Here is a 21,758-nt window from a genome sequence, read left to right on the forward strand (position 1 = left end):
GGCTGAGCCTGTTTGCGTTTGTAGAAGTCACTTGTGGATCATTTTCTGGGCGCCATCTGCTCCTGTCCTTTGCCTGTCTGTCCCAGTTTCTAACTAGGCTCCTATGGGAGTGTATTCTTGGTTTCCCTATTTGTATTTCACAAAGGAATTTAGGGGTGCGGACATCTGGAAGAGAAGACTGACAAAGAGGTGATCAGGCATCCATGCTGAGCCCTTTGGGTCCAGAACTGGCTCAGATTATCTTGGTTCCTGGAGGGCTCGACCATTGTCCACAAGAAGAGGGGCTTGGCGATGAGAAGCCGCAGGAGGGAGGGTTGATGTGCAGGTGACCCTAGAAGGTGTGAATGCCTTCATTCATTGACTGAAGAATTCCTGCTCTGGGCAGGCACAGTTCTGAGCTGGCCCAGCCCTGCCCTCCAGCCCTCCCCTACCTTTGCAGAACTCTCGTGCATCTGGAGCAAATGAGCTGGCCTGGCACGACTCCAGGGGTAGAATCACAGAGCGACTTTACTTTTGTCTTCACCGTTTGAGAGTTAGTCAGTGGGGGAGCTTCTCCCCCGACTCCTGGATGAAGACTCAACCCAGGGCATCCCACAACTTTTCTGACCACCCTTGGATAATAAAGAGATCTTATGATCATTTTAAGTTGCCAGTGCTATTCTAATTGTAAAAGTGGAGTATCCCATCTCGAGTAGGAGTCAAAGCCACGACTGATTTCTCACTGTCCCTCCTGGCCCCCTGGAGTTGGGGTCAGGAGGAAGGAGGCAGAGTGGGAAGGCAGGGGGAGCAAAGGTCTTACTCCTGATGGTTTCTGTCCCCAACCGTCCTCCCCCTTGGGCCTGGCCAGGGCTTAGTTCTGTCTGTCGTTCTTGCTTGGGGTTCTTTCAGGCATCTTTGGAGACCCTTCTGCCCCCACCTACTGCTGCCAGCTCACAACCTCTCGGCGGCAGTTCCCTTGCCGTGGCTGGGGCTCTGTCCGGTGAGCCTCCTCTTCCTCCTTTGCCGCTCCTAGGAATCCAGTGATACCTCCGGCTCCTGTCTTCTGTTTACCCCCTCGGGACCTAAGGCTCCCCAGGTCACGTGTTCATCTGTGTGGCCCAGGTCTGCTTCATGGGAACAGCACGTTCTGCCCTGTCCACGTGGGCATGTGCCAGCCAGCCTCAGTGTCCCCTCTTCCGTCAGATTTGACGGGTGAGTCAGACACCCCAACACCGAGTCCCCACCACAGTAGGGGCCCATTTCAAGCTGAGTGTCTCCTGAAGGGCCCTATCACCAGGCTTAGGGTATTGGGGGACGCCCCCCTCCACATACACACATATGCACACATTCCTGGGGAGGGACGGGCTCCTTTGCAAAGAAACCATCTCTACAGATTCTCTTCCTTAGATGTCTGCTGTTGGTCCTTCTGTGCCCTCATGGTGGGTGAGGACAAAGGCGTCAGAATAGGTTTTGCAAAGGGGCCAGGTGTTAAGATGCCTGGAGTAGGAGGCTGGCGCCAGCAGGGGCCCCCATTTTGTGTTGCTCCTTCTTATTGGGTGTTAGCCGCCTCCTCTTTCCTGGCTGGGTGCTTGTTTACTACCTGTAGCCCAGGCTCAGCCTGGTGCCCACCCAGGGAAGTGTGAGGCCCTCCTTGCAGCAACCCAGTGTCTAGAGTGAGAGGAAGGGCTAGCCTAGAAAAGCAGGTGGTCAGACTGCTGGGATGGTTGTGTGGGTTGTGCACTGCAAAACTCCAGGAGGCATCATTTACATCATAGTCCAGTAGGACACGTGAGCCTGGAGAAGGCTCCTGTAGCATTCAGGCCCCAGGTGACCAGGAACACCTGAGCTAAGACAGTGGGACTACAGAGGACAGAGGGAGGGACAGAAGGGAGACAGACTAGGCGTTTAGGGACTTGCTGAGGGGGGTGGGGTGGGGCGTGGAGTAGCTTTCTGGTGGGTGATTCATCTAGCCAGGAGCAAGTACGGGGGGTGGGGGAGAACTGTGCGGGGAGGCTTGGGGCCAAGGCCCCTCGGGGACCCCTCTACGGAGCTGTTGGGAGGTGACTGGTCTGTAGCTCGGGAGCAAGTCAGGGCTGGGAGAGCAGCCTGGGGATGAGCGTTTGGAATTGGAAACAGGCCCACATTAAGTCACGGGAGTGGGAACTTGTAGAACTAGATTCCCAACAAAGGTGGGAGCCGGCCTGTGGCCTGGGCTTGGGGCATCTTTATTTTCCAAAGGTGGAATTAAATAGCGTTAGAAACACAGTTGCAGCTGAGGAAGCCTGCTGAAATCTGGGCAGGGGTAGCGTGTGGGGGAAAGGCAGAACAGAGCTGAGTTAGGACGCGGCGTTGCCAGGCATGGTGGAGAAATCGCGTTTTGACTCTATCGTGCGAGGACTTGCAAACCTCCCTCCTAACAGGGCCCAGGGGCTGGGGGACACAAGCGGACCACAACCAGCTTCCCTCAGTCGCTCCATCAGAGCAACAGAGCTTTTTACGTGGATCAGATGGAAGCTTTTCAGGTGTGTGGTGTCATGGAAAGTTTACTGATAATTGTGTTTGTTCTGTTTTGGTCTTTGGATTCAAAGCACCCAAGAGCTCCTGAGCTAAGCCAGTGGGAGTAAAGAGGGTGCAGAGGGAGGGATGGAAGTACCATGTTTCCCTGAAAATAAGACCTAACCGGAAGATAAGCCCTAGCATGGTTTTTCAGGATGACATCCCCTGAACATAAGCCCTAAAGCGTCTTTTGGAGCAAAACGTAATATAAGACCCGGTATTGTTTTGGGGGAAACACTGTAAGAGGTATTGGGGGATGTATGCAGGGGGATGGTGGGGGTTATGGGAACCCCGCTGGTGGGGGCTGGGGGTGTCCTGGAGTAGGTTTCTGGGTGGGTGATAATGTGATTCATCTGGGACGTGAAGAGGAAGCACAGGAGGGGTGCACGTTCATCCTCACGGTAGTACCCCTCCCCCGGGGAAAAGGAACGATTTGGGGCCCAGCGCATCCTGACAGAACAGCTGGGCAGGAAGACCTGCCGTAGCCCCCATGCCGTGGGTGGGAAGAAGGATGACCTCTTAGACTTCAAAAGCTTGGCAGCATTAGGGGCAGTGAAAGGGGAGCTCGGTGGAGGCGGCTCTGAGATCTAGGATTTTAACTCCAAGACCAGCAGTGCGGAGCTCAGAAGAAAAGACACGATCACAAACAAATCAGTAGCGTGCTGCCATCCTCAATCACAGGAGTGTTAAGACAGTTTCTCCATATACTCTCATGGGAGGGTCAAAAAAGGAGAGCCATCCTTCTTTGAGGTTACGACATTACGTTTTAAAGAAGAGTTTTGCTTATCACACAAAGACGTAACAAGAATCTATTCTATGGGGGCAGGAGGGGTTTTCGGGTTCTGCTCCTCTGGCTTTCCTAACGCCTGAGTTTGGTGTCCCTGTTTTAGAAGCGGGGCTTCAGAGACGTACTTCCAAATATTATGTTAGTTATGGGGAAATAAAAGTTCCTTTTCAGACAGAATAAAGTTTGAAGAATTAGGTCGTATTTAAATAAGACCTAATTATTTAGAGAACTATCCCAGTAATGAGAGGTTTTAGAACCCAAGGCAAAGGGCACAATTTTAATATCTCATGTGTGTTTGACAGAAAAAAGAAACTAGTCAGAATTCGGAAACCACATAATTTGGGGGGTGAGTAAATAGGCTGATGGTTAGAATAAGAAAATCAAGAAACTGAAAGCAATTTCAATTGTATGCCAACTGTGGAAGCTTTACTTAAACTAAAATTAGAGTATGAAAGCTATTGGACAACATCTGAGCACAAATCCCCCCAAAAAATTTAAAAAGGAAAAGCACATAAAAATGCACTTAACAATGCAAAAACTTACATCTGTTAAAGAACACACACACCACTTGTTTAAATGCAACATACATTGACCTCTGCAGTCAAGTTTAGTCAAAGGTGACACAAATATTTTAATGTGATGGATTTCAACAGTTTAAATTAAACCCACAGTTTTGATGTGACACAGAAGCGCCTGTAAACTGACAGCCACAGCACAGGTACAATAACGACTCCCAGCAGACTTAATTTTATTAGGAAAAAATCCGGATCACTGCTGCTGATCAGATCTGAAATGAAGAATGAGGTGATTTTATTTTTCCATTGCAGGATCCCGTACCATGTTCTAAATCCTGGATCACACATAGAACGTTGGCCCAGGAAGGAGCTTTAGCAATAATGGCCCAGGTCTCTCATTGTACAGGTGACCAACATGAGGCCGGAGAGGGGCGCACGGCCTCCAGCACGAGAGCTCCCCTCGAAATGAATGAGCCTAGGCTTCTCGGTCTGGAATAGACTCTCGTGTGGGGCTCTGTCAAGATTTCTGAAGCTCTGCAACTAGCTCCTTGGCCATTCCAGCCTTAGATCTTTGTCCTCTCAATACATCACTAAGCAAACCACACATCTCCTTAGATCCAAGGAATTGTGTATTTGCCCCACAGCCTTGTGGGTGGGACACCCCTGGGGGAATGGGCCTGCGTCACGGTGAGTGGTCCCTGCTGGTGTGGCTATGGACCCTGTACCTCCTTTGTTGAACCAGGGCGATTTGAACTCTGCTCAGTAGCAGGTTCGTCCAAACTGGGGGTCCCCTGTGTTCATGGCCCCATGCCCCAAGGCACCAGAGTCCACCTGGCTGTAATGGTTCCCAACTCCAAGGGCACCATTTCTCATCCCCAGTTCATGGCTGAAGAACCTCTGCCTTTAAATCTGAGAGGCATGACCGGTTTCCACATGCCACTGAATTTCCATGAAGCCAGTGAACGAATGGTACACCTGTTTTTGGCTGGTCTGGCTCCACCTTCCCTCTTCTTTAACCCGAAGAGACCATGTGTACTTCTGGAGAGAGAGGGGTTTCCTATCTTGTGCGCTTTTCTTTTCCATGGACTGCAGGAGCCAACGTCAAGTTTTGCTAGAGAAGTGCACTTTAAGTTCCCTAACCTAACCTGAAACGAGGTACCCTGTAAGAAACGTGCTGATGCGATGTGTAGCTGACCGCCAGCCGTAGAAGTGCAGGTATCTTGTGCAGTCTTTTAAAGACTCTGGTTGATTACTAATGAAGCAGACAAAAATACTCTTCCGGAAACACTTGGACTTGACAAAGGTGATAAAGCAAAATGACTTAGGAGGCCCACCTTTGGTATTCTTAGCAGAGACAGCAACACCTAATAGTTTCGCCTCTTGAGAAGAAAAAGGTCAACATAAAATGATCTCACCACCTCTTCATTAGTTTTCCCGTTTGAGATCAGACAGCAGACTACATAATTTGTTACGCCTTTCCTGACTTCGGAGTGGGTTATTTGGATTCCATAATACAATTGCTCTCCTTCTGAGCATGAGTGTGGTTCATTGTAGACGCATAGCCTTACAGGGACCCTGCCTGCCTTTGTCTCCTGATGTTCCCAACACCCTGTTTTACGCCTGGTTAGAGCAGCTGATGAATCACATGGTGTTTTGTTGCTTCAAGTGACAGAAATACTCAAAATAACCACACGGAGGAGCGTCTCAAATGTTTATGAAACACGCCACTCAAAAACATGCTTTTTATGAAATAGCTGTGTGTGAGGGTGGCTGTTTGCAGGAGGCAAGCCGGTTTTCAGGAATCGGATGTATGTGCAAAGCAGATGTCTCAAAACGTACAGATCACCACGTCTGGTAAAGCCCTGCCCATCACAATTTTGGTTATGAAAAATGAAAGAAAAAAATGGCCAGACTTCAAACAGCGACGGCCCCCTTTTCCTGGGCTGTGTATGGCTGCGATTGGAGGCATCATCGTTAGAGGGCAGCTCACCTGCAAAGTGAGAGACCGGAAACCACAGCTAGTTGGTGCACACTGGTACATGCTGTCCTGGGCACTAGTCTGCCTCAAGATTTACTGAACTAGAGGCGGACGGGTGGCTCAGTTGGTTAAAGCGCAAGCTCTGGGCAACAAGTCTGCCGGTTCGATTCCCACATGGGCCAGCGAGCTGTGCCCTCTGCAACTAGAATGAAATCAATGAGCTGCCGCTGAGCTCCCGGATGGCTCAGTTGGTTGGAGTGCAGGTTCTAAATCATAAGGTTGCTGGTTCGACTCCCACAAGGGATGGTGGGCTGCGTCCCCTGCAACTAACAATGGTGACTGGACCTGGAGCTGAGCTGCGCCCTCCACAACTAAGACTGAAAGGACAAGTTGACTTGGATGGAGCTGATGAGTCCTGGAAAAAACACACCACTGTTCCCCAATAGAAAGAAGTCCTGGAAATACACTGTTCCCCAATAAAGTCCTGTTCCCCTTCCCCAATAAAATCTTTTAAAAAAAAGTTACTGAACGAGAAAGATTTTTAAATACAAGAAACTATTTCTCAGGATAATGTAATTTAATTACAATATAAATACTTTCTATTTTTCAACAAAGGTTCTCCTTCTCCCACTTCAGTTGGAAGTAAAAAAAATAAAAAATCCAGCCAGAGGACCACTGAATCTTTGTATCATCATGTTTCTGGAAATGAAGGGTATTAAAAAGTTCCTCACCCCAACCCCTTCCTTCCCATAAGACCCCCAAATGAAGGACCATTAGGAGTGGAGTGGCGGGCACTGTTGACTTTCTTCACTCCTTTAAAATATTGAATGACTTCTGGTATTTGGGGATGTAATGACTGTCCCAACCCCGAGAGAGATCCAGAAAAGGCTACTTGATCCAAAAGGGGCGGCAGAGCTGGCCCCTGGTTGGGAAGCACCCTGGGGTCTGGAGAACGTCCAGGTGGAGCAGGACCACAGTGGAGCCCCCAGGCCTCCTTCCTCGATGGCCTCCTACACCCCTGCACCTCCCAAGGCTATTTATTGGGAAGACTCAAAGAGTGGAAAATAAAGTGCATTTACTACGATAGAGAAGCCTCACTGGCCCCATCCAGTATGCCTTAAACCAGCACCAACAGTTTCCACTTGTGAAACATACCAGCCATCTGTGGACATTTCCAAAGCCAAGTCACCTGCTAGTGCTAAAACACAACACAAACCAGGAGAAGACAGGACCTTTGGCACAAGACGAGCCCAACACAGGCAGCGAGGGGCATGACCAGTGGCTTTCCGTGCCCAAGTGAAAGAATTTCAAACAGGTGACGGGCTCCTGCCAATGTGTACACCTCTTGGCATGCCCTGAGCCACACAGCCAGCAGGTCCAACCCTACCAACTTTCCTGGAGCAAGACTCACCTGATGCTTTCTGCTCAATTCTTGGGTGTCTCATTGATGTCCAGGGCCACTGAGATCCCGTTTGATGGAGGCAGAGCAAAGGTAGCTGCATGTTTAAGACAGACCTTGAGAGCCGGCCCAGTAGCTCAGGCAGTTGGAGCACCCTGCTCCTAACACCGAAGGCCGCCGGTTCGATTCCCACATGGGCCAGTAGGCTGTGCCCTCTACAGGTAAGACTGTGAACAACAGAGAGCTGGGCGGAGGTTGGCGTGGGCTGCCGTGGGCTGCCGTGTGCTGCTGTGGGCTACCGGGTGCCGCCATGAGTGGCCGGTGGCCAGCATGAGTGGCCGGTGGCCAGCGTGAGTGGCCGGTGGCCAGCGTGAGTGGCCGGCAGCCGACGAGAGCTGCTGTGAGTGGCCGACCGATGACTGGCGACTGACTGCCTCAGCTGAGGGGAGTGCAAGGCTCCTAATACCAGCACAGGCCAGGGAGAAAGAAAAATAATAATGAAAGAGACCTCGAATATGCCCCTTGTGGGGACATAGCCAGGAGTGCAGTTTCCAGGCTCTCGGCGTCACGTGGAAAGGTGCTCACTCAGGTAGTAAATGGCCATGAATGTGATTGGATGGCCTTCAGCTGTGGCTAGATGGCCGTCAGCTGTAAGCAGTGGCCAATGTAACAGCTGTGGCTATGCTAGCAGCAAATGGGGGCTAGCAAGAAGATGGTGGCGTGGTGGCGTGGCGGAGTGTGGATTGCAGATTGCAGAGAGGCAGATTGCAGTTAGCAAGTGAGGTTGGTTGGCAGAGACAAGTGGCGGCAGGTTGCGGATAGTGTGGCTCCTGCTTCCTGTGTCTCCAGCCCAGCCGCCAGCGAGAATATGGTGGCATGACTCCCCTATCTATGGCCCTGTGGGTGTTCCTTTTTGGCCTCACCATGTCCTGTGTTCTTATGTGGGGAGCAGGAGCTGAGACCCCCGCATGATACCCCTCAAAAAAACAGGCCACAAAAGGAGCTGCTCAGACCTGGGCTTGTGCTGAGAAAACCCTCAGTGTCAGTAGAAAGACTGCTTTCAGCTGCCCCAATTCACTTCTCAGCATTTCAATTAAAAATGCCTTTATGCCCCAACCATTTTGGAGTCTATTTGTCTATACGCAGTTCCTCCACATTGAGAAAGTCACGTCCAGTCTTTCCATGGTCCTGGACATGCGACGCTCGCGGGCATGGTGGCCTTCCAAATACATGTATCAGCTGAGCAACTTGCAATAAAAATAATGGCACAAACCAACCTGTGTTGGGGGAACATGTCTTTGGTCAGCAAGTCTAAGGAGGACCCCTCCTTACGCTGAAAAGTGGGAAGAAGCTTTCCCCACTTCTCGGGTTTGGCCTCCTTTCCCACATACGCTGGTTAGAACAGATGCCGAAGAATCTGCCAGCAAGAGGTTTTGCTTCAGAAGTTAAGGTGTGCGTGTGTGTGCGTGTGTGTGTGTGTGTGTGTGTGTCAGGCTGTGATGTAAGCAGCCTGAGTGAAGGAAGTTTGCAAGGGGTTGGGTACTTCTTGGAAACATCCTGCACAAGCACGGCTGCGTTACGGCTTGGGTCTGGGGGCTGCTTCCTGTGTTCTCCAAAATTCTACCAAAATACTATAGTCTGTGAACTTTTATCACCGAACGGGCATCTGAAGTTATAATAACATGTTCTAGTTGCCTAGTGAGTTTCTTTCCCTGATGGAAAGAATTGGCTTTCTCAGTTTTATCTTTGAGCTCCAACCCCACAGCACGAAATAGTCACATGTGTAAAAAAAAAAATACTGCTGTTTCATTTTCTAGTCATTACTTTAAAAAAAAGCTGATACAATTAGATTTTCCCCCCATTTTCTCAGATCTGTTCCTGAAACCACTCCTAAAGCTATTTATCTTAATTTTCAACACACACACACACACACACACACACACACACACACACACACACACAGGATTTGTTCCCCATCCCTGGGGTGCGCCCCCGAGGGTCACTGGGTGTCCCGAAATGTGAATACAGCCCTGTTCTGCTCACGGTTGACTTGATGCCCTTACATTCTTTTTTCCTATGAGGAACAATAGGACTATACAGCACTGAAAACAATGAGCACAAAAGACTTGCCTTTTTCTTTCTCGTTTGCCCTTCTAGCATGTACTTCCATTCCCATTACTGTGTACACCAGCTGACCCATTTATACCCATTATCCATGATAAAAAATAGTTCTGTCATTTACTGATCCTTACATGTATGTACAAACGACAGACTGTAAAACTGCTGAAAGTAAGATACAACGTTCATCGATACAGTTCTTTTCAACTGCAGGTATGTTGACACACAAGCAATCACTGTATTGTATTAGAGACATTTTATTGAAAATGCGAAAATAGGAAATGTATTATAGCCTAAAATAAATTACATAACATATACAGTATATATTTATATCTTTAAAATACTTTTGTGTTTAGGTTCTTTCAGTCTAGGAATTTCAACGAAATCAAGAATTTGCTGAACTGTGTCCATAATTTTTTTTTTTAAAAGAAAAACCCGCTTTCCAAAACTTAGAAAAATATACTGCACTAAATGGTTTTCAAATGTGTCGTCTCAGGGAATATCACATAGTGACTCTGATATTGTTTATAAAATGTCTTGCTTTTTTTTATCTTGTGGCGTGAGAGGGGAGTGTACCTGGAATTACCTGTACCGCATGGTTATGACTGAGAGTGGCAGAACCAGGTAATAAATCTACTTCAAAGGTTACGATATGGCAACCTGGCATTACAATGCTAGATTATGACTTAAAGCTTCAGTTCACTTAAAAAAAACTAAAATGTAAAGTTAGAGTGCTCCATTTCCCTTGCTCTAGTGCCATCTTCAGGAAAGGTGAGTGAAAAGCAAGCCTTCAGGGAAAGACGTGGGGAAGGATGCTGACATTTGGAGATGCGCTTCTGTGACAACTTTAAAGAGTTAGCTCAGGTATGTACACGGCGGGGCAGGCGGGAGCTCACTCAGATCCAGACGGCAAGGTGAAACGCGAGCGTCCCTTTGCGTCCGTTGGCTGTTCCCGTGGCTCCCAAACCTTCCTAGAGGACATTTCCATCCGTCTGCCTAGCGCCTTCGTAGATCATTCCTCGGTGAGCACGGCCACTGCGGGCTGCAGCCTGTCGCTGACCCTCTGCACGTGTGCAGCAGACAGCTGACTCCACGGTGGGAGGCCACCGGGGTCACCTCTCTTTGTACAGCCATGTCACTGCGAAGCCAATCAAAGAAAGCCCAGTTGTAACCTGTGGATTCTTAAGAGAGCTGCAAAGGGACAGGGTGAAGTCTGTGGCCAGCTGGGCAGTGGTGGCCGAGAAGTGATGGATGGCACAGCTGCAGTCCTTTGGTTCCAAGTGGAGATTGTACAAGGGAGGTGAGAGGAGGGGACCGCTTGGACTACAAGGCAGCTAGGACTTCTGGGTTTTCATGAAGCGGGGGCCTGAAGTCAATTGTTTTGTTGGTTTGTACAAAGCCACGGCGGAGACCATGTCCAGGTCCCCGCCTGAGTGGGCATACCCAGTATGCCCGAGAGTTTTTACATAAAACCTTTAAATCAAGGCCTCTTTCGTTACCAAAACCCAAACAGAAAACGCAATGGGAGAGGAGATGACACTGAAGTCCCATCACCAAAGTCCTTGCAGAGCCGTGCGTCCCGGGCCTTATTCATTCTCCTCTCGCATTTCCACGATTTCTGCCCCGTCCTCTGCTGGAGGTATGTCCGTCATGGCTGAGTCCTCCCCCTCCGCGGCCGACTCGTTCTCCATCTTCTTTTTCTAGACCAAAGAAGACACATCAGCGGGGGCTGTGACAGGGACACACAGCAGAGCCAAGAGCGGGGCGGGGGGGGGGGAGGCCACCAGGGGCTCAGACTTGGAGCTTGTTCATGGTTGGGTGACCTCACCCAGGCTGCACCTTCGTTCATGGAAACCTGCCTGCACGTGAAGACACCACGTCCCCCCTGCCCCCCGCGTGCAGCCCCCTTTTCCTGCAGATGAGCGCGGGGCCTGCTGTGACTGGAGTAGTCCTCCCTCTGGGCCAGTCCCAGGTTTGCTGTCATGGTCTCCCGCCCTGCTTGCGGCCTATTTCCTGGTGGCTGCACTGACGCGCTGCCGGTCGGGCAGTAAATGACCTCTCAATGCCTTGACCCTTTTTCCTGTGGGGATCAACGCCTCCAGAGCTCATGGGCTCAGCGGAGACCCTGTCACTACCAACACCTTCAGCACCACCCACAGGCCAACTTGAAGGATTACATCGGTCCTCTCCAGGACCCTGTCCCCTTCGTCCCCTCTCCCCTCTTCCATCAGCTTAAATGAAACGCTCAGTAATTATAATCATTCCCTTGCCCTCTTTTCTTAATCATATTTGCCGGGCAAAACCCCGACCTTGGTTAGATCCAAATCTCCACGAATTTCAGTTGTCACCACCCGGCTCCCATGGCTGGGGGAGCCCACACTGGTGTACCCCAGAGGTCTAGCCCTGGACCCCTACTCCTCTCTCTTACCTCCATCCACTCCCTGCTTAATCTTGTCCCTTCTCTGTTGAATGAATAATGTACTATGGGGTAGCCGCTCCCTGAGTATTCATAACTTTTGAAAGGAAAGAAATATACCCCCAAAATAATTAGATACACTAATTTTACACTGCAGTATAAACTAATTCTGTGCTAGTAATAGGCTTAGAGTATGTAAATACTGTGTGTGTGTATGTGTGTGTGTGTGCACGCACGTGCGCTGTTGGTCAGGGAGTCAGGAACCACTTCCTGCAGTGGGTGGGAGCTGGGATTGAAGAGGGCAAAGTATGAGAGACGGCATCCTGACCGCACATTTTCTAGGTTGGTCATTCCTTAGCGAGCAAGGCTGAGTTTATAAGAACTTAGCGGGAGGACTTGGTTGCCAGGGAAATCACCTTTCCAGGATTTTCTTGGTTGGTCGAAACAATTATCTTTTAACTCCCTAGAGGCAATAGTAGGAGGCAGGGTTGTAGACCCCAATTCTTTTAATTGCCCCTCCTGAGAAATACGGCTGCCTTCTGAAGCAAGGTGGGTGTGAGGAGTGAATGACTTCCATAAGAACGTAAGAAGGTCTCCCCTCGTTAGCAGACCTGACCGAGGCCTGAGCAACTCTGGTGGTGAGGGCTGCTCACATGCAGAGGGTCCCTGGGGTCATGTGGGCAGTGTGGGCCCAGCTGAAGTACAGGATGAAGGTGAGGTGTCCCCACCACTGTGGGCGGTGGGGACCCACTCAGGTCTCCCTACACCTGGGAGGAGGCTTTGCAGTCATGGCAGGTGCACCTCAGTCGCCACATCTCACCTGTTTCCGATAGACGTAGCAGGCTGCTATGGCGACCATGGTGGATTCTCCCACAAACCCTGCGAGGAGGGAGCCCACGCCCAGGGTGGCTCCGTGTACCCTGGGGATGAGAACCCAAAGACCATTTGTCATTAAAGCCGAGTTGAGGCACACACCGAGTCAAAACCCAGCCAAAACCCAGGAAAGGTGTAGACAAAAGAGGGACCAGACAATCGCATTCGAGATCTGCACCTAATAAATGGTCTACCTTTGTGGGGAGGTGACCTGGGACACCAGGCAGAGCCATCTCCCACTCCCCACTAGGTCTCAGCTCAGCGTCCGCTGTTCAGGCCACTTCCCCTCACTCGTGAGCCTGCAGCCCCTCCCAGCCCTCCTCTCACACAGTGCGAGTTTCCGAGTTGAAGGGAATGACTAGGAGCCGGGGTCCACAGCGGGTGCTCAGTGATTACTGTGGGGGGGGCCTGACCCCGACAGTACTTTTCTAGGATGGATGGCAACAGCCTCCTATGGAGAGCCCAGGCAGAGAACGACACAGCTCTGCATCTTGAATTCTAGAGGTGCTTGGGGATGTCACGTGAAAAGGCAGAGGGAGGCCTCTGGACAGAGCACTAAGCGGCAGAAGGACCCACAGCCCCACGTCCCCGACGACATACCCCAGGTAGGGCAGGACCACGAGGCTGGTGATGAGGACGATGATTCGCAGCACGGAGCTGGGGGCCAGCACAAAGGTCTTCTTCAGTGTCATCAGCCACCCGGTGAAATGGGCCCTCACGGTGACTGAGGGGAGAGCAGAGGACTTGTCAGCCCTGCCCTGCTTCTCCAAGCCCTGCACCCTCTAGCGTCCAGTTTCCTGCAGCACCTACGAGGTGCCCGGGCAGCGGGTTGAGACCCAGGCCTTGCTTTGCCCTGGGCAAGTCACATCCCCTTCCTGCCGGGTGCCTGATGCCCGCGCTGGGCCTGGGCAGCCCTGTCCCTGCCTCGGCGCCCGCCTCATCACAGCCCTTAGCGTCAAGGCAGCAGGCTGCTGCGGGCAGCTTCCTTCCTCCATTGGAAGGAACCCAGCAGGATGCCCCGCGGGGCCCAGCCTGCTCCTTGGATGGTCCTGTCCACTCCTGCCACCTCCAGCCCCAACCCCGGCCCAGCCTCCAGCTCTGATCATTCCTCTCTAGAAAACTCAAAGAAAAGAGGAAACTGGACAGTGATCCAGTTTGATTGTGGGTGAGGAGGAAAGCTGGACCAAAACCCTTCCCCACTGAGTCTGGGGCGGCGTGGAGACCGGAGGCCTCGGGGAAGGAAGGGTGCTGCTCTCGTCCGGTGCCCGTGTTCCTTCCACACCGCTGACCACGCACACGCACTGCGGTCATCCCCGTCCTGCCTTCCCCCAATAGTTCCCTGTCTGTCTGATATGCGGATCCTTCACAAAGACCTCGCCCCTCTCGCCATGCAGACGTGAATGCAGGAGGGCAGGGCAGGGCGCCGGGCCTGAGCACGAAGGAGGGTACCAGTGAATACAGACTGAGTCTGCTTGTGGAGGGCGCACCCCCTTATTGGGAAGAAGGGCCCTGAAGGTCTAGATTTGATCTGACCCTGGAAGGGGTTTAAGGAGGCGTCAGGCCTAGTCCTTTATCCTTGTGGGGTGGCAAAGACCTTTTGAGGGGGAAGAAAGTGTTCATGCCTGGGGTGAAAACTGATGTCCAGGGTCCATCTGGAGAAGATGTTTTCCTGGTGTAATGGGCGGAGCTGTGTATTTCAGAGGCACAGACACATACTTGGGTTTGGTGGAGGGCGAGCGTGAGGGCCCACAGTGGAATGCTAACCTGGTTGTCCTAAACCTAAAAGGTGGCAAGGCTGACGGCTGTCTGACGGCTGCCTGGAAGCCCTCAGTCTGACAGGTGAGGAAGTGGAGTCAAGAGGAGACTAGAGGGGAGTCTCAGCCCGTCCTAGCTGGAGTTCTCTGGGACTTGCAGCCCCAACTTGAGTAGAGCCTGGGGAATGATGACGAGTGCCTTACTCGCCAGCGAGTGCAATCTCCTCTAGGTGGCGTCACCTCCCAAAGCCTGTCTCCCCCGTGTGGCCCTGACCAAGACCACACACCACTCCAAGTCTGTGCTCTTTTTGAGCCTCCATTTCTGCCACAGCCGGGAAGTTGACACCCGAAAGGCCCAGCCTCCAGGAATGCTTGGCGGCTAAGAACAGGGGCAGCTGTGGCCTGACTCAGGGACAGCACAGGGCTGGCGGAAGCACCACTGGCCCTGACCTTGACTACTCTGTGGCCCATTTCTAAACCTAATTGTGGCTCTTCAGATTCTGGCATAGCAGCTCAATGATGTAGGTGGAATTTTTGGCAATAAAAATTTTAACAGGTAACGACACGCACTCGGTGTGAAAGGGAATATAGTACAAAGATATTCCTCCCAGTTCTGACCCCCGGGCCCTGGTCCTGCAACCACGGTGAGCAGCTTGGTGAGTTACTTCTAGAAACACTATGTAGACATGCATGCACTGACCCAAAACATGTTCCGTACAGACATACATATACACATGCGTCATATATCTGTTATAGAAAAGGTCGTATAGTCAGCCATCCTGCAACCGCTTTTCTCATTTAATGAAAAACTACCTCATTCTTTACGGAGTACCTCATACTACTCTATGGGTTTGGGAATTCCCAAGCTGGCTTATACTTTGGCGTGGGCTTTTCCTTTCTGGCCATGTGCCAGCTGGCCTCACTTCTGTCCCTAGATTCTTATCTCTAGCAGTTGCTCTCATTCTTTGTACATCTCCAGATTTTAGCAGTCTACCTTTTTTTGGTCCATTTTAGTTCTTAAATGAACACATCGAAAAACTGACTTTTGAGCATATAGTTCTAAGCATTTGAGAACAGGCATAGATGTGTGTAACTACCACCCAATCAGGATACAGAGCAGTTCTCTCCCCCCAGACTTCTCACACTATCCCGTTGGGTCTTTCTTTTTCACTGTGTTTACAACCACTGTCCTTTAAAACACAAATCATTCCTGTCTGATTCATTTCTTGAACTTTCCACCTCCCAGAGAATGTCTTTGCATCTTTTCAACCCACTGTGCAATTTTACATTTTTGTTTGGGACATGATTGCAAACATTTCCAACGAGAGACGACTGAATCGGGCAGGAGGGTCAGTAGGAATTTGCCTTTCGCTCTGTTTTTCTTTACCTGGCACTGGGAAGAAGGAGAAGATGCGCAAAGGAATGACGCAGAGTTCGGCAAAGGCGAAGTCCACTCCAATGATGTCTATCAAAATCTTCTCGGAAACGTTGGGGGTCCAGAACATCACAAAACAGAGCTGGGGGGGGGGGGAGACAGCAAAGACGTCAGGAAAAGGCACCAATGAGTGAAATGAGAACGTCGGGCATTCCACGTCCCGAGGAGCTCAGGGAGAGGGCAGACGCTCCCAACAGGTGGCTGGCACACCAGTCCTCGAGCCACTGCATACTTTACTGTCTGTCACCTGCCAACACAGGCCCCAGTCCGTGGGCCACATCAGCCCAAAGGGACCCGGGCAGCGAGGCCGACGTGGACACATCTGAGTGGGTAACTGGTCCAGTGAGGGTGACCAGTGTGCCATCATGGAAAGCTTAACGACCGCTTAGCTGCTCAGTCCGCGCAGGGAGGACATGCTTACAAATGCAAGTTCTATGGCTTAACCAAATAATACAAAGTGACCGGAAAGCAGCTGGGTGTATGCAGAACCACCCTGCATCAGCACACCTAGTGAGAAAGGAAATAGTAATGCTTAGGTTAATTACAGGCCTGGAAACTTTTTAAGGTCTGGTTAAGAGAACAGACAACAGCCTCGAAACTGGGAACTTCGGGAAACAGAGGGGTAAGTGGGAGATCGACTGGAATCTTAAACCGACAGGGGAGACTGGAGCTACAACCATGCCAGTTCCATCACCTGTTTCTCTCCCTTTCTTAAGACGCAAGAGATTCTTCCCTAAAATTAAAGTGGATACATTATAAAATGAATTACAGTTGTGTAAAAACAGAGCACTGAAATTTTAGACTATAACACCCTTTAGGCTTTGGGTAAATTAAGTTTCATGGAATCAGGCTGATTCTATTTACTATGTCAGGTTGAAATAGTTTTAAAAGTACCTGGGGAGGATCTGTTATAAATACGCTTCACTTTATAAATGCAATGGAGCTTTTATTCTGTCATGGGTTTTTCAGCCCCTGGGAAGTATATCCCATTGGTTTTCAAACATGACGGAAGTACTATCGTTTGTCCCACTGCAAAGCCTCCAGCCTGAAAAGGTGTGATATCACACACGTACATCCCAGGGATGGTGGCAATTTCATACTACAATTTCAAAACGACACTGAGCACAGCACTGAGACATAATTCATTTCTCTGACAAGCTTGTCCATAGCAGTAAAGCTGTAAAGAATTAAGATAAGTGACCACCGCCCCAAGTCTGCACCTGATTTGTACCTTAGGACCTATGGAAGGGTAACCATCTTGTGTTTCCTCAACGGTTGGAGACACCTAGACCACATTCTGCTGAAAATGAAAGCGTCCAGGACAATCCCTGTAACGCTGGATGTGTTTTTTAGCCAGCAATTACCTGAAGGTGAGATAATGCCTTATGTTGCAATCTCTGTGCTTTGCAAAATCACTGTCAAGTGGCTTGTAAGTTACAACAGAGCAAAGGAAAAGGAGGGTGTCACTGCATGTCAGAGAAGACTGCGCAAGCAAGCGTCTGGGGCAAAGCCAGGCAATTCCTCCCTCTGGCTTCTCCGCATGGCTTTTTCCTGCCTTGGAGGAGATGGTCAGGAACCCCTAGAGGGGGTCCGACATGAGGACACAACGATAGTGACCAGGGCCGAGTCACTTGAGTATTTGTAACCTGGATGGGTGACCCCACTTCTGGTCCCTTGAAAACAAAACATTAAGGTTTAATGGATCTCGAGTAGAGCTTCCCAGGAGTGGGGCTCGCTATTTCATTTTTAAAATTGCACAGTATGATTTACCTTGGCACCACTAATAAACCACTCTGTTCACTATCTGATATCTATCTGTGCCAAACACGCCCTAAAAGCTCCTATCAAGGCCACAGGCCACTGAGGTGCTTCTTCAGAGTTTTCAACCAGGCACACCAAGCGGGTAGGTTAGGTCTTCTAGAACAACGGAACTGAAAGCCGTCAGGCTGGTCTGGGGCTTGAGCCATCACAGGTAAGTATTATATTTCAAGGGAAGAAACACTGCATGTATCATGCAGAAGCTTCCTTTCTTTTTCTCCCTGAAGTCTCTGAAATCTACCCTTTGCTTCTGCCGTACTTCCAGTGTGGCAGTGCTCCTAGCCTTCCAGTAAGTTCCTAAAAAATGCCTTTTTCCTGGATTGCCCAGTAGGTAGGGTGTTGGTTAAAACTGCAATGCCTATCTGCAGGTCAACTTCCCCTAAGGAACACAGTGGGCCCTAGCACAATAATCAGACCCAACTTAAACAGTCTGTTTCAGAAAACAAGAAGCTTGTAGAAGTTAAACTAACAAAGAATATTTCAGGAAAAGTGTCACTCTAATGAGTTCACCCAGAGTAGTCTCCACTCAGAACATGCCCTCCCAGCCGACCATGACATGTTGTGTTCCTCAAATATTTGCAGAGCCTAATGACGTTGACTTTGCCAAACCAGAACACAAACCTAATAAACTACTGACAATGGACGTGATTTGTTCCTTAGAGCAGCTGCAGGGCTGGGTTTTCTGCTGCAGAGCTTGCCGTCAATATTATCTCATTAGGAAGCGGCCAGCAAAATGGAACAACCCACTCAGTGCCCAGCTCTTGGTTTTTCTATTTATTCTCCAATAAAAGGAACCAGGGCTTCTTGGAGAAATGGCTCATTCTAGGGCTAGGGCTGGAAATATACAAGCTGACCAGCTTGGAATAACATGTCAAATGACATGAGACACCAGCAGACAGAGCTCCCAATGGCCAAAGGGGGAACGACTTGAGCAACAAATAATGTAGTATTGAATTATGACCCACAGTACACAATAAATACCCACAAGTCTACATTGGCATGAGTAAACAACTAGGGACAAATCTCCTGCACAGAATTCCAATGAGTTATGTAGATACCCCCGCCCTCAGGGAGGTGGGACCTACCTCCCCTTCCAGGCTGTCCATAGTAACTTCCTTCCAAGGAGAGTATAGCATGGAAAAGGGGGGAAAAGAACCTTTAACAGTGGAGAGACCGGGCAAAAATGATCTCGGCCAGGTGATCAAGGTCAGCGTCAGCACTGTAAGTCATGTTCATAGCATGTCCTCTTGATAAGATGTGATGAGAATGGCACTTACCTACACGGTCTTCCTCCCCCGAATCCATAAGCCTCATCTAACCATGAGAAACTTCCACCACAGATGAACCCAAATTAGGGCACATTCTACACAACACCTAACCAGCCGGTATTCCTTCAAACTGGCAAAGGCCACAAAAACAAGCAAAGTCTCAGAAACTCTCACAGATCAAAGGAGACAAGACGGTAATATGGATGGGACAGAACAGAAAAAGGACATGAGGAAAAAGCTAGTGAAATCTGGATGGCGTTTAGTTTGCACTAATGTACCAGTGCTGGCTCCTCAGATTTGATAAATGAGTGCGGGTAAAGGGTATGTGAGACTCTGTGCTGTGTTTACAACGCTTCTGCAAATCTACAATAATTCTAAAACGAAAGGTTATTGAAACAGGAGACCCAAAAGCCACTCCTCTTTTATTTGAAAGACTGATTCTTTTTCTCAGGACAGGCACTGACCGTGAAATTTCTACTTTAGAACTTTGAAATGCTTATTCGTATTTTAAGATACACTTTATCTCCCATAGTGTGTAGTCCACGCCAGACAGGACTTCTACCTTCATGATCACTGGCATTCTCTTTTCTTTCATTGTATTAGCCTCTTTGGAAACTAACCTCCATTGGGTCGCAGCCCTTTTATTCACAGTCTTAACACAGTTTCCGTTAGTGTATATGTCACGGTCACATTTCTAAGGATGATTTGGTTGGGCAGATCAGTGCATAATGTTTAACATTTTCATTAGAGGCAATCCATTAAGCTGGCTTTGTATGTATGTAGTTGTTCTGTGTTGGGGGCAGTATTTAACTTTTCATCTCTAAATCCCTATAACAATGAGCTAAGTTATGACAGAGTTTTACCATCAATTCAGATCCCCACGTAGGGGTATAGTGTGCACAGAGGATGAAGGACACCCTTAGCCTTACAGAAGTAACACCCCTGGTCTGAGGTGCTCCACAGTGAGTCAACTAGCACCACAGAAGGCGCCTCTCTCCCAAGACCTGCATCCTCACACACAGAGTCAGTCCCTGACCTGCCCTGGCACAATCCGAGACTCTTTCCCAAGAATTTTGGGTTGGGATTTGAAGAAGTCAGTTGTCTCCACAGCATTTGAACTCAAAACATACACGCTCAGCACAGTGGCACAGCCATTTCTGCACATACTAAAAGGATTGCATGTCAAAAAGGGACATTGCTAAGAGCTCTGGTTTTGACCTAGTTTCCAGAAGCTGTTGACCATACTTTTGAAGAAATCACAAAGCGGTGTCCATTACCCTGCACAATCAGGATTAGTAGTAAGTCAGGGGTTCTTGTCCCCTGCAGTTAGAACAAGTCAAATACATGCAGCTGTTCTGAATCAAAATAGCTGGCTCTAGGCAGCATTTTTATTTGGAGCTTTTACTTGGAAAGAAAAGGTTCAACAGAAGTTTCATTGGGTGTAAGTCTCCACTGGGTAAACCAGTGGTTTACCCTCAACAATACCGTGTACAAAGAGGTGGTTACAGCCCGGTTCTGGACTGTGTGTCTGGTGAATAAGTTGATTTACATTCCGGTGCCAGCTCCTTAGCGCATCTCAGACGACCAGACCACCGGCACGTCTGTGGCCCTGTGATCTTCACAGAATGCTTCACCAGTGGTGGGCAAGTGAGTGTGATCAATCGATCTTAACTATCATTATCGCCAAAGGGTTCCTGGGACTGTAATAAAATGCTATCAGTGGAGTCAACTGTAGGTGGTAAGATTAAGATTGATTTTATTTTCCTCTTTGTTACTTTTCCCTGTTTTCCACAAAGAGCATGTATTCCTTTTTCTTTGTCAGAAAAGCATTTTAAAATAAAAGGGACCCCTGTAGCTGTCAATCTTAACATGTGCTTAAGACAGGGATGAGAGAAGTCTTGATTTAGAGGGAGGGGCAGCTATCAGAGCGTGGCTGGCAGCTGGGTTATCACAGCCAGCGTCTGGGGAAATTGCGCCCCGGGTCACTCCATGCAGAAAGCACACTGATTTGATTTACTTGGGGTGGAGGGGCCCAAACAAGGCAGGACACTATCAGATAACACGTATTCCTATTTTGCTTGAGTTTTCAGAGAGAGAGCTGATGTAGACCCAAGGAATGCCATTTGGCCTTTTGATTCTTAGCATTTAATCGCATGGGCTGTGTGCATTTTGCAGGGGTGAGGTGGGATGCGGTGGGGTGAAGTGGGGGAATTCATTACAGGTTTTGTGGGTGACGGTCATGACACCAGCTTTCATTCCCAGAGAGATGGGAGCCACAGGGGGTTGTGAGTGGAGGAGTGATGTAATCAGATTGTCATTTTGTCAGGCTGCCCCAGCACTGTGTGAGAGCAGACAGTGGGGAGCCAGGGCAGAAGCAGGGTGCCCTGGCAGGGGGCTAATGTAACAATCCAGGGGAGATGACCTTGAACCAGAGGGAGGTAAGAAATGGTCCAATTTGGAGGTCTGATGTGATGTGACGTGAGCACTGCTCTCTGCCTTCAGGCTGCTCTCTGGGGACCCATCTGGCCTGTCGTCCTCTCCAAGGTTTCTCACTCTCATTTGCCGACCTCCTCCTGAAGGATGGGGTCATTTCTAAGAGTCTTCCTACTGCTAACAGTGAGAGTTCATGAGAAGTCACCAAATCCCCAGTGGGATGACACAGCATTCCATCAGGACGACTCTTAGAACCAGGGTGAGTCCCAATTTAGAAGGAAAAAAAAAATGCCATTTCACTAGAGTGGAAATGTCTGCTAAAGCCTCTATGATGTGTGAAAATGGCCCCCTCTCTGGGGAGCAGCATTAAAGAGGGTGACAAGGAGGGAGCTTGTAGTAATCACCAGAGGGAACAGGGCCATTGTCCTA

The 21,758-nt window shown here is 49.6% G+C and overlaps 1 protein-coding gene across 1 annotated transcript in view; it reads right to left on the reverse strand.

Moving 5' to 3' along the window:
* Nucleotides 1-10,806: 10,806 nt before the first annotated feature.
* The window catches only part of ANKH (ANKH inorganic pyrophosphate transport regulator), a 123,985-nt gene continuing 113,033 nt past the window's right edge, over nt 10,807-21,758 (reverse strand). The window contains exons 9-12 of the mRNA XM_033110134.1: nt 15,763-15,892; nt 13,222-13,345; nt 12,569-12,668; nt 10,807-11,032 (exon numbers count right to left, since the gene is read on the reverse strand). Of these exons, the coding sequence (XP_032966025.1) occupies nt 10,919-11,032; nt 12,569-12,668; nt 13,222-13,345; nt 15,763-15,892 (468 nt within the window). The 3' untranslated portion in view covers nt 10,807-10,918. The remainder of the gene's footprint in view (nt 11,033-12,568; nt 12,669-13,221; nt 13,346-15,762; nt 15,893-21,758) is intronic.

This window comes from Rhinolophus ferrumequinum, chromosome 7 (genome assembly GCF_004115265.2).
Source record: "Rhinolophus ferrumequinum isolate MPI-CBG mRhiFer1 chromosome 7, mRhiFer1_v1.p, whole genome shotgun sequence".
NCBI lineage: Eukaryota > Metazoa > Chordata > Mammalia > Chiroptera > Rhinolophidae > Rhinolophus > Rhinolophus ferrumequinum.